Below are 12,431 nucleotides of genomic sequence, written 5' to 3' on the forward strand. Positions count from 1 at the left end.
GTGTGTGTGTGTGTACCAGAGTTCACTTGTTTTGCTGCAAAAAGACACGCATACGGGATTAATACGAGTATTATTTTAAAACGATGCTCAAAGGTGCATTCGAAAGGGCACTTCTGAGCCCCGTTTTAGCACCGATGTGACAGAATAATTACAATGTTCGTACGTCTGGATTGAGCAGGTATTTCTGCCACAAAACAAGCGATTTCTATTGGCCCACGCACCTGCCTACTCAGAACTGAAGATGCGGGCGAGTTCAGCCATTTCACGAGAGAGAGAGCTGCCTTCTCATCTCCGTGGGAGTAGCTAAAGACAGGCTACAGCAGTCGAGGGGCATTTAAGCCCAGAACAATGCGGAGTAAATAAAGCTCTTAGTCTGTCTGTGGGCTGACACTGTTCCAGTTTTAGAGGCAGGAACAGCACAGCTCAGTCCTCTCTGGGCCAGTAAAGTGCCTTCATAACTCCTTAAAAATGAGTCCTTTAGGCTAAGACAGGCTGACATTCAATACATTATATAAAAGCTCATTTTGTGCCTGCACTTACACTTTTGTGATTCTATTTTATTTTATAGAGGATTTGGGAGGGCTCTTGGGTGCAAGTTCAGAGGTACCTTCCTCACTCCTACAAAAGTGTCCTTTCCCCTCTTTCAGACTGACCTTCCCTGAGTACTAAAGCCAAACAGCAGCTTCATGGAAACTCTTCTCACTCTGTGACTGCTTGTCCAAGTATATATATAGTATGTTAAAGCCATCAGTAGCTCGCCCGCCCCCCTCTTAAACATTTCCATAAACCGACCTCCTAAAACCTCCCCGTTTGTCCTTGAAACGCGCGGGTGCATGAACCCGTTAGCCCAACAAAGACAAATTCAATTCAACTGCATTTGATTCAAGGTTTAGTCAGATTACGGCATAATATGCATATCAGTAATCCGAGATATGCATTGGCACGCACGCACACAGACACACGTGCGAGTGCACGCACACACACACACACACATATATATATATTTTCCCCACAGTGCAGTAAACTCCCACAGCACAGACAGGAGGACCGTTGGCCGAGCATGTTGGAGGCATTCCACAGTGAGCATGCAGACTGCACGCGGGTCACAGGGTTCGGGCGCGGCGAGGCGGGGCGGGGTGTGAGGAACACAGACACACTTCGTTCAGCCCCACAGGTGCGGATGGAGATGTGGCCAGCGCCTGGCCGATGCCGGGGGGGAACGGTATGAGGGCGAACTGCAGCACTTTTACACCCGCGGTTACAAAAGTGGCAAGGAGGTGATGTCGTACAGTGACACAAGCTGGGGTCTTTTATCGCCTCTGCACGCGACGAGAGCACGAGACGGAGAGAGAGAAACAGAGAGAGAGAGAGAGAAACAGAGAGAGAGCGAGAGAAAGAGACAGCAAGAGAGCGAAAGAGAGACAGAGAAAGAAGAGAAGTGAGAGACAGTCTGGTGAAAGGGTGAACGCGTGAAAAAAGGAGTGAGGTAGAAGAGAAAGGGAGAGAGAGAAGCACGACTCACCAGACGGCCGGTGTTACTGTCGTACTCCACAGTAGCGTGCTCTGTACATCTATCTGCACACGCTACCAGAGTGAAAATGCGCTCAGATTTAATAACCCTGCTTCACTGCGGGTCACTGTGAAAGGACAGGGCACCTCGACGTGGGATCCAGACTGGTGACATCCTGTCGATGTACCATTAACGTACAAAACGTACAACCTGATTAAATTATCACCCTTTGCTGACAACAATAAATGATCCAAAAAAAGAAAAAGAAAAAAAAAAAGGAAAAAAAAAAAGAAAAGCTAATTCAATTATCATTTTCATTATCCCTGGAGATTCGGTCCACTGGGCTACGGGAGAACAGTCAGTCTGCGGTCTCATTTAAAAATACATACTGGACTGCTATAAAGGTCCACAAAGACGCATGTATATTATCCTTAAAGCACTTCCAGGAGATTCAGCGGTTTACGAGTCTACATCAGCTTTTTTGATGTGAAAATTGTCCACCGAGAAGAGTGTTCAAAATTCACAATGCCTCCTACGAGGCCTTGATTAGGATTTAATAGGAGAAATAACTGCTATCTTTACGCAGAAACCAGGGCAGGTCTGAACAGCTGTGATGTAAAACCCTGCAGACTCAGTTATGCAGTGTCAGAGGCATTTAAAAGGCAGTCAGGGTGAGGATTGACCCAGGAACCTGGATGAGGTTTTAACGGTAGAGTTTATAGTGCTTCTGTACAAAAAACACTAAAACAGTCACAAAGCAATAAAAGTCAGGAACAAACGGCTCCTTAATGTTTGATGACAGAGAATTGGGCGGGGGTGGAGGCAAATTGACATTTCACCAGTGAGATATATTATAGTTTACAGCCAGTCTGTCTGATCCCTGCACAGGAGGAGGCAGGTTGGTCTTTAACAGTCTTTTCATAATGTGATTGTTCATTCACTGCTCTAATTACAGACTGTGTGATGGGGAGAGGGGGCAGGGGCTGCCAGATATTTCGGAGCTACGGTTACATTAGAAATGACCACTGCTGGCCATCCACAGCTGTGTCACGCTGATTACAGTCCCCGGGCAGCGTGTGCCACCACTGGAGCCAGTGTGACTAATGAGAGCCGCTGATGGACCCACATCCACATTTGGCCGTCTCAGGTTCAGAATAGGACAGGAAATGAAAATGGGGACACGGAATAAAACCTCCTCTCAGCGAGGGGGGGGGGGGGGGGGGGCAGGGGACATATTTATCCCCCGAAGCTGACGACAGCAGGTCAATCTGCCTCGCGTTACGCTTTAGGGGAAAGGAGGTGGGCCGTCCCGGCTATGTAGAGGCAACCGGCCCTGATGGACTGCCGGACAACTGATCCGTTCAGGGATAAAGACTTCAATTACCGCCCCGTCCCTTTAATTTAATCCCATCCAATTTAACGGGGCACTTAATGTTCCGGTGACAATCCTTCAATGAGAACAACGGGGGGGGGGGGTTTTCCCTGAGCCGGCACTGAGGAGCAATTAGCCCAGATTGAGGGCCGGCTCCTGCAGCGCCTTTTAAATACCTGTGACGGACAGCCTTTTCCGCTCGGAAGGAGCCGGCGGCCTACGACTCAGGGCTGGCCCTGGCGGTTAACGGACGGACGGACGGACTGACGGAATGGCGGTCGGAGAGGGGCGGTGACCGTTGGCTGTGAATGAGCCCACACCCGCAGAGTCGGCAGAGGAGACGTAAAAGCTGACCCAGCACAGTAACACTAAACATGGAGCTCATCCATACCCATTCTACAGCCATGGTGGGACAGCTGGAGAGTGCACCACATACCAGAAGCCATGCCCCACATCGCCCGGGCCCTCACACAGAGAGAGGGAGGGGCCCGGGGCGATAAAGCAATGGATGAGGCACATGTGCTCCAGTACGGATACGTGTAAAAATGTCATGAGAGGCCGGGAGGAAATATTTATTTAAAAAAAAACCCCACAAACAATATCAACGACAAAACATAATTCAGGAACTTTTTTTTTGGGTGGGTACGTGGGGAGGGTGATGACATAAAAAGTAAAAACACAATAAAAATGTGGAAGCAAAGCCGTTTGTTTTCCAAGACCTTACTTGCTGGTACAGTTGCGGCCTTGGCGCCGAGTTCTCAATCATTGTGTGACTCATGATGATTAAGGGCTCGTTTTCCTTCATCTAGCGCGGACGGCGGGGTGAGAGGAGCACACACACACACACACACACACACACACACACACACACAGCGTCAGTTTGCAGCACAGCTGGATTCCCGCAGACAGCCGTCACAGTTACAGTTAGTCTGTCTCTCAGCAGTAAATCTCAGTGTGTGACTAACCGCAAGCACACCTCCGCAGATTCTGCTCGTCAGACAGGTGGACCGTGTCCAATATCAAAGCTGAACGGAAACACATGTACACCTTCGTTAAATCCGAATACGTGTACGAAGGCATTCGCTTTGCTGTCCTGAGGCAACCGGTGCGATGCGATCTATCGGAGGGAATTAGTCCCACACTGACTGAACAACTTTTGTTGAGCACCGACATCATCAAAAGTCCTTCAGAAGCAGAAGGAGAAGAAGTGAAGCAAAGTTTTATGTGAAACGTCACCAATGATTTTCACAAACAGAGGCCTATTTAGAGGCCTAAATAACATCTCACATCTGCCCCAAATGTAAAGGCTTTCCCCCCCAGAAAATACAGAATTTCCCCAAAAAAGGCAGCCGTGACTATATACGAAAAAGGAGCTTCAGTTTGTCAGTCAAAATTCTGAAACCTGATGCAGGAAGCTTGAATTCTTCTTGCCATGTTAAAAATAAAGGCTTTTAACTTCACAATTAAGAGCGCACTGGACTCCCACTTGTTTTCCATGTCTACCCTTTCATTATCTTGAGTGACAAACTGAACCTGTTTTTGATATATATATATAAGGGAGAAAAAGGGTTTTTGAAGGGGGGGTAAATGTCCTCATTTGCCCTGGAGTGAGCTGGCGTCTGGAAACTGTGTGGTTGTGACGTGGCTGAAGCTGATGTGTCCAATCAGTGACCCCCTCTCCCCCCCTCCCCGCTCTGCGGGAGAGTAATAACAGGGGGAGACGCGGGCCAGCTTCCACACGCCTCCCTCCTGCTCTCCGCAACGCCACAACGGTCTATCCAGACGCCTCGCCCTGTGGCGCACACCTCTCCAGCTCCGTCTGCATTCTAACCCCACGGCGAAGGCCCGGCCCCTGCAATATTGATGTGACAAGCGGGCGGGAGGCGGGGGGTCTTATTTTTAATGCTCTATAAAAGGATAAATCCGCATTTTAATAACCGGTGAGTTTAATGAAGGGAAAAAATGACAATACCTCAAGGTTTTGTACCACTTTAAAAATGTATGACATACCAGAGTCTGCTCTCTTGTCTGAAATGGGTTATTAATATCTGCAGAAACTGAAACGCACAAGAGTGGGTCTACCAGCCAGCCTTCCTGTTGTTTGGTTACTGCGCATAATTGCTTGTTCAAGGCAGGCTTCTGAAATGAATAAAGGAAGGCCGTAATTATTTCCGCCAATACCGCCGCTGCAGTCGTTTCGATAAAGTGAAAGGCTTTGTTATTGGAAAACCATGCATAACTGGCATCTGCCTCACTATAACGCCGTTGCTGGGATATACGACTGTAATTCCACTTCATAGGAGACTCTGTGATGGAGAAATTATTTATAATGGAGGGCGTCGGGAGCCAGAGGCTCCTGGCCACACAAAATGGCAGAGCTTTAGCGTTAGTGCTCGGGATCAGCAGTTAGAGCAGCAGTTCGGATGAGGTTTGGACAGAAAGGGAAAATGATAAAAGTATTAACAGGATGCCATTAAAACCCAGCTGAAGCAATCTGGCCCAGTTCTGGGTCCGGCCTAGTCCGGTTGGGTCAGGTCCCTCCAGGCGCTCTCTCATTGGACCAGGGCAGAAGATTGACATTAAAGAGCTCCAATGAGCCTCAGCCAGGACAGGGTCTGACATGCGCTAAAGCAAAGAGACTGTCGAGTGTTCCCCCACCTGGCTGTCCAAATACATGAGGTTCCTTTGGAGGTGATGGGACAGAATCTCGTTCTAGCGTCCGCAGCAGTGGGGAAGAGGAGAGGAGGAGGTAAAAAGAGAGACAGACACACAGACCAAAACATACAGACACACACACACACACACAGTCAGAGAACAAGAGTTGAATCAGTTCAGATAGTAGGAAAGAATACAGTATATTGAAATTCTTTTGAAACAAAGTCAAATGCCCGATGATCAGCTATATCAGTATAGCTATGGAAAAGTGCATATCCTCATACACTGGTGGCATGTTGGATGCCTGCTACTGTTCACATCACACAGAAAGTGTTCAACATCCAGTGGAACAGGCCTCATCAAGGGTTAACACACCCGGCGTCAAGTGAACAAGATTACAGCCGTCACCATGCAACTGTATTCCGTGTACTTTCAACCAGCTGACTGACTCAAAGTGAATTTCACGGACAAACGCAAACCCACATGCCCCAATGCGTAATGCTTGTGCACAGCTTCAAGCATCAGCCCAAAAATCTTATGAGAAATCAATATCAACATAGGCTGCATCGATAAGGATAAGGAGCACAAAAATACACTTCAAATATAACACAACAAAATTGCATGACAAAAAAAAAAACACGTTGCCAAATTGCCAAAGCAAAGCGTCTTTCACAAGCACAGAGCCAAAAGGATGCGTTTAGACTGTACACATTGCTTTCATGAGGGAACAGGATACAGCAAATGACATTCAGCAAGAAAAGCCCCCAGTTGGGGCATGCGTACAGGCCCCACATGCACCAACACCATTAACCCTTGAACACCAGGCACTCGCTGTAATGTGCCTTCCATGTCTGATACTTGCACCAGACATTCACAATCGAATACAAAGCAATGCAAGCAAAACAATGAATCCTTCTATAATCTCCACAGTCAATCTCTTCATGACCTTTTAGGCTTAACAAGAGATAAAACTGCAGCATTAATTGCTTTACAAATGGCCATATTCACAAATTTTGCAGTTTCTGCTAAAGAAAACCCTTCATAACTATACCATTTGATTTCACACCACCTGGTAATTGTTTTCACAACAGATAATTATTTTATGAATATGGCCACAGTTTTTCTGTTCTTCAAGGGTTAATGGTCATTCATAAATAATATTCGGAAAGTCGATGCATTAAGTTTTATCACAGCAAAAACGCAAAAACAGAAGATGCAAAAAAAAAAATCAAAAATAAAGAAAAACACCCAACACAGAAACCGTAAAATAAAACAAACCGGTTAACACGGAAAAGAGCTGGCTCTTCCCCCCACGATGCAACAGAGAAGCGACCCAACCCGACCACCACAAGCTCCCGGGCCCCCGCCCGGCCCCCCAGCTGCGAGCCCGTTGGCTGAGGGGCCGGGGGCGGGTGGCGAAGGCCGGGGCGGGGCTGACCTTTGGGTTGCCGGTGTCGAGGTTGAGCTGCATTAGCTGCGTTAGCGTGTGCTCGCGGACGCTGTTGAGCTCCGCCTGCTGTCGCCGGAGTTTGATCAGCAGCAGCGTCAGCTCCTCGGGCTGCGGAGGGGACAACAGGTTAGGGCGGGGCCTGGCGCCTCCTCCCACGCCCCTCAGCCCTCCCCTCTCTCCTCGGTGGGGGGGCAGAGGGGACTGCAGACGGGGTTGCTCTCTCAGGATAGTGATGAGGTTCGTCTTATCAGGTGAGTCCTGTGATAGGTGGTAGCCTGTCTGTGTACGAGGAAGCTCCAGGTCCCAGATGAGGCGCTTCCATTGGGCGTCCTGTTCCACTGCAGTTCTCGCACTCAGCCACCCGCACACCCCATAACCGGGACAGTAGACTCAGGCCTGAGACAGCCTTGTGTAGCAGTACTGACACTGCAGAGACTCCTGTTATTTCCCTTCTGTGACAACTCGGTCACCGCCATCCATGCTTACAGTCGACAACAGCACATTCAGTCAGTCAGGGATTACTCAGATATTTCCCCTTGTTTTGTGCTTTTTTTAATACTTCCTTGCATTGGCCTTTGTTAAAGAAGCCTAGTTTTTTCTGTCACTGTGAACACGACGGAATAAGCCTGCCACCCCTGATCTTCCCCTGCTTTTGGGAAGACTGACACATGTCTGGCAGAGGCTCTCAAAGCTTGTCAGATAGAATATCATACGCTCCACTCTGGACCACACAGCCTTATGGTGCAGAGTTAGGGGGCGATGACGGATCTCTATTATAGCACCAGCTGTGTGTGTGTCTCTGTGTGTGTGGAGTGGGTGTGTGTGCCTGTGCTGTGTGCGTACGTGTGTGTGTGTGTGACTGCATCGGTATGAAAACTATGAAGGCGTACGCTTGTCTCCACTTGTGTGAAAGCACTCCATAGTACATGTGTGGGTGTATTGAAATGAAAGCGGGAGAGTGAAAGTGCGTGCTTGCACGCATGAACGCGTGCACGTTGACAATTAGAGTAAGCCCAGTGAAGTTCTAACTGCATTAGGCATAATCTTAATTACCCATCTTCTCTTTAATTAGGGACAGTCAAACAGACCATTTGTTTGTCTGCCGGGGAAGCACTTTGAATCCTGTCCAACTGTCCCCAGACTCCCACAGTTTGAGTGAGCCCATTCTCAGGCCCAGACACTGGTTTAGGCATAGTTTCCTCAGTTTTCCTAAACGCAGTCTATCAGGGGAAAGACATCACCGTTAATCAAACTCTCTTTCGTTAAACCATTACACGCATATATTCACATCAGCAAACATGTGATCACATATACTGAAGCACAGAAATAAAAATGACAGATTAAAAAATGATCAAAGTTAAGTCTTACAAAAGGAATGTTAAACAAAAAAAAAAAAAAAAAAAAAGATGTTTTCTGTTTCTTGGGATAAGAAGGCCCAGATGATGTCAGGAATATCTCTACATCAGAGAAGTCTCTGGCAGCCATGGAGATGAATGAGCTTATTCCTCCACTGCCTCAGATAGACTGACAGCGAGCGGCTACAAAGCACACTGCATCCTGAATATTCAACAAAGCACCAGCACCTTTCCACATCCCTATAGAGACAGTGAAAGGCACGTGGGAATTGTAGTTATTCTGTAACCAGTAGCCAGTCTAAATGCTGCAGCAGAACCAATAACACGTGGGGGAGGTGTATAAAAAGTCCTGTAATTTCTACAATCAAATAAATAGCGGGAAAGTGCACTTTAAACACGTGAACCATTTGATTACAAATCAAAAAAATTGTGGAGTACAGAGCCAAATCAAGAAAAAAAAGAAAAAGGTTTTTGTCCCAAACATTATGGAGCTCTGTGCTCTGCAGTCACGTACGGGTTAGAGAGCTGCATTAAGCCACGTCTATGACATCAGCGCAATACATCAGAGCTCCCGGCTTAGGCGGAAAGGGCACACGCCGTAGATGAAGTAGCACAATTCTTACACATTACGAAGAAACGTAACGATCCAATTTATGTTCATCATTGTTTGGCGACAGGAATAGAAAATACTCTAATGCAAATGGGGCCATTAACTGCCTTTGTTTAAGAAATACCACGCTTCACTCCAGCTCAATAACTTCTATTCATTATCATTGAACTCACTGGGTAATGCGCTCAGAGACTTATCAATCCACACAGCCAATCAATGCTACCTACAATTCCACTCAAAATTAATTGACACATTTTCCAAATTGACAATTTTTTCACCTATTAAAACAATATGAATTATGACAAATGATGAAGGGGGAAAAGAAAGGAAAACCTGGCTTAATATGCAGCTCACAGACACCGTGTTTTGCGCGCTCTGGAAATGGGCGAACATGTGTTTTCAGGCACGTACACACCCGTGGCATTTCCCTGCTTTCCTTTAGAGTCGCATTTATATTCCTGTCACATAAAAACCATACCCCTGCAGAATCTGCCTCTAATGGCTTCCACCAACAACTTCTTACGGCAGAGGAACAGAAGGAGGGAGGCGGAAAGCCAGAGAGAGAGATAGAGAGAGAGAGAGAGAGGGGGATTATAAACACTGTTCATTTTCAGTTGGAAGCCTGCTCAAAGCCACAAAGAAAGTCTGGCTTCAGCCGAACCTTGAAATTACAGGGCTGGTGTACGAGATGGATGTGTGTCCGACTCCAAGGACAGGGCCCTGGCGAGGGGGGGGGACAGTTTGAGGTAAAGGGGTTTGAGGTAAGAGGAGGGGGTAGGTGGGTTTGAGGGAAAGGGAGGAGGGGGGTTTGAGGAGCGGAGAGGAGAGGGGGGTTTGAGGTAAGAGGAGGGGGTAGGTGGGTTTGAGGGGAGGAGAGGGGGTAGGAGGGTTTGAGGGGAGGAGAGGGGGTAGGGGGGTTTGAGGGGAGGAGAGGAGGTAGGAGGGTTTGAGGGCAGACGGGGCGTAGGGGGGTTTGAGGTGAGGGGAGGAGAGGGGGTAGGTGGGTTTGAGGGGAGGAGAGGGGGTAGGAGGGTTTGAGGTGAGGAGAGGGGGTAGGAGGGTTTGAGGGCAGACGGGGCGACTCTTACCGTCTTGCCCTGCAGGGCCTGAGGGGTGATGGTTGGCGCTGGGATCCCGGCGGGCATGGACCTCCGGTCGGGCGGGTAGGCGTACTGCTGGAGGGGTAAATGAGAGAGGGTATGAGACCCCGTCATTTCCGCGGTCAGGAGAGGAGCCTGTCCCATTTCTCTGGGCCAATTAAACGAGCGGCTGGATAAATGGAGCGGATGATGGAATGAAAAGAGAGAGCGGCAGAGAGCAGATGTGCTCCTTCAGCGAGATCGCTTTTCCTGCTCCTCCAATCAGCAGCTGCTTCACTGAGGAGGACGGGGCTCGAGGGGGGGGGGGGGGGGGGTGACCTGTAATTACCCGAATAGCACACAGCACTCACGCCCCCCTTCCCCATCATGTACCATAAAGCCAGAGCCACTCTTATTATACAATCCATGTTTCATTGATTTCACATCATAAAATATGTGTTGTGCGCGTGGGGTAGAGAAAAAGTTACTTACTTAGGGGCTCCAAGGCACACAAACAAAAGAACATGGATTAAAAATGGCTTGCTATACATCACCTACACGCTACTGTACAAAGTCAATTTCAGTCCCATTAGCCGAAGAAGGTACTGGGTGTCTCGCGTAGGAGACAGGTGAGAGTTAAAATGTATCTTGCATGCACTGCACAGGCTGCAGAAACCCGTCTTTCAGCAGGAGCCCATTTCTATTGCGCTTTAAAATTCAATAAAAATAAAAAAGAGTTGCTATATATATGGTTTTCCTAAATTAATATCCAGGACCATTACAGTAAATAGGATGTCAGAGCTTGACTATTGAACACCGAAGCAATTTTCTATAATGTTACGCTTGGGAGCAATGGATTTATACCCAAATCATCAATAATACTCAAAAGGGGACTGAATTGAAATTTGAGAAGAGCATATTTGTATTTTTATAATATTCTATTATAAATCCGGGCTCCAGGGAGTGAACATCAGTCACTACGTAATTGAAAAAATATAGTTATTACGGTTTATCAGTTATATTTCGTGAGTATTCAATGACCTCATTTAGACATTACTGGAACGGTAAATTAGTTCTTTAGCAGTACACCGGGAGCTTAAACAGTAACTCCACATTCATACACTGCAGAATACATCTGCCTTTATGAGTGTTAAAATCCTATTCTATTTCTCTGAAACTAGAAAATATTAGCTTTTTGTGACTGTTAGCTTGACAAGAGTACATTTCTTAGCCGGTTGGCAAATGCTGAAATTAGCCAAGCTGGCTCACATCATTGGAGATATTAAGAGTAAATAAGTTGTTGTTTTGGGTCAGGTAGGAATGAACCATCCGAGAAGAAGAGCTTTGAGTAAGGCCGGGGGCGAGGGGCGGGTGTGGGAAGCCGGCCCTACCTTGGGGATGTGCGGCCGGTGGCGGCGGTCGATGGAGACGTCCCCTCTGAAGACGGGCGAGGACACCTCGGAGCGGGTGCTCATGTTGGAGTAGGAGCGCAGGGGCGAGTAGCCCTGGTAGTGGGCCAGGGAGCCGTGGGAGGGAGAGGGGGGGATGGAGTGGGCCACGTGCTCCGACAGGTTGACCATGGTCTTGGGGCTGGGCAGGGTGCCGTAGCCCAGCGGCGGGCCCTGCTTGGTGTAGGCCTGCCGCTGCTGCCACTCGAACAGCTGCCACATGGTGTCGTCGCGCATGGACCTCCGCTTGTCCGCCTGGGGCCCCAGGGCCCGGTCGTACACCGACGGGGACATGCTGCAGATGCTGTCGGGCCGCAGCATGTTCCGGGGGAGCGTGCGGTACCCCTCGGGGTACAGGGGCACCACCTGCGCCCGGTGACTGGGCATGTTCCGCGGGAGGGTCTGGTAGGAGGTGATGCTGAAAGACACCGGGAGAGAAGCAGAGTCAACAGAAGGATTCTTGAATAACACGTCCGGAACAGCCCCGCTGTATTTAAATCTTCCCCCTTAATGTGACATTTAGCAAAGACCACATTTTTTATCTCGCGGATAGTCAATAATTTAATTATGGTAATACATTCCTGTGATATTGCAGTTTTGCCTCCGGGGTTGTGAATATAAAAAGCCTTCATCCCGTCGTAAAGACGCTGTGTCGTTAACGTTCTCCCGAAGCGGGGGCCTGGAAAAGGCCCATTTTCGCAGCGGGACCGGGGCTATTTTTACAATGACCTTGTTGGGATCCTGTGGCAGAGGGAGCGATTAGGCGGCACTAATTAGCTTCATTTGTTGGCCGCCACTAGCGCCAAAGAGAGTAAAAAAGAAACGGTTATGAAGCCGTTTTCCGAGACTCGGACACGGCGACTCCACCCAGGACCAAGAGGGTTATTCCTGCGCCCCTCCCGGAAGTTCACCACCGTCCCCGTCCCCCCTCCACCAAACTGAGGGAGGGACA

General features: G+C 48.5%; 1 protein-coding gene across 12 annotated transcripts in view; it reads right to left on the reverse strand.

Moving 5' to 3' along the window:
• plekha5 (pleckstrin homology domain containing, family A member 5) overlaps positions 1 to 12,431 on the reverse strand; it is a 167,034-nt gene that overhangs the window by 24,903 nt on the left and 129,700 nt on the right. For 5 of the 12 annotated variants that reach the window (XM_061252979.1, XM_061252977.1, XM_061252989.1 and 2 more), the window contains 5 exons: positions 11,423 to 11,897; positions 10,041 to 10,127; positions 6,976 to 7,095; positions 5,541 to 5,594; positions 3,607 to 3,687 (listed from right to left, as the gene is read on the reverse strand). In XM_061252979.1, coding sequence (XP_061108963.1) covers positions 3,607 to 3,687; positions 5,541 to 5,594; positions 6,976 to 7,095; positions 10,041 to 10,127; positions 11,423 to 11,897 — 817 coding nt within the window. The remainder of the gene's footprint in view (positions 1 to 3,606; positions 3,688 to 5,540; positions 5,595 to 6,975; positions 7,096 to 10,040; positions 10,128 to 11,422; positions 11,898 to 12,431) is intronic. The other 7 variants (XM_061252978.1, XM_061252982.1, XM_061252981.1 and 4 more) reach the window with 7 other exon arrangements.

This window comes from Conger conger, chromosome 8 (assembly GCF_963514075.1).
Source record: "Conger conger chromosome 8, fConCon1.1, whole genome shotgun sequence".
In the NCBI taxonomy this organism is placed as follows: Eukaryota; Metazoa; Chordata; class Actinopteri; order Anguilliformes; family Congridae; genus Conger; species Conger conger.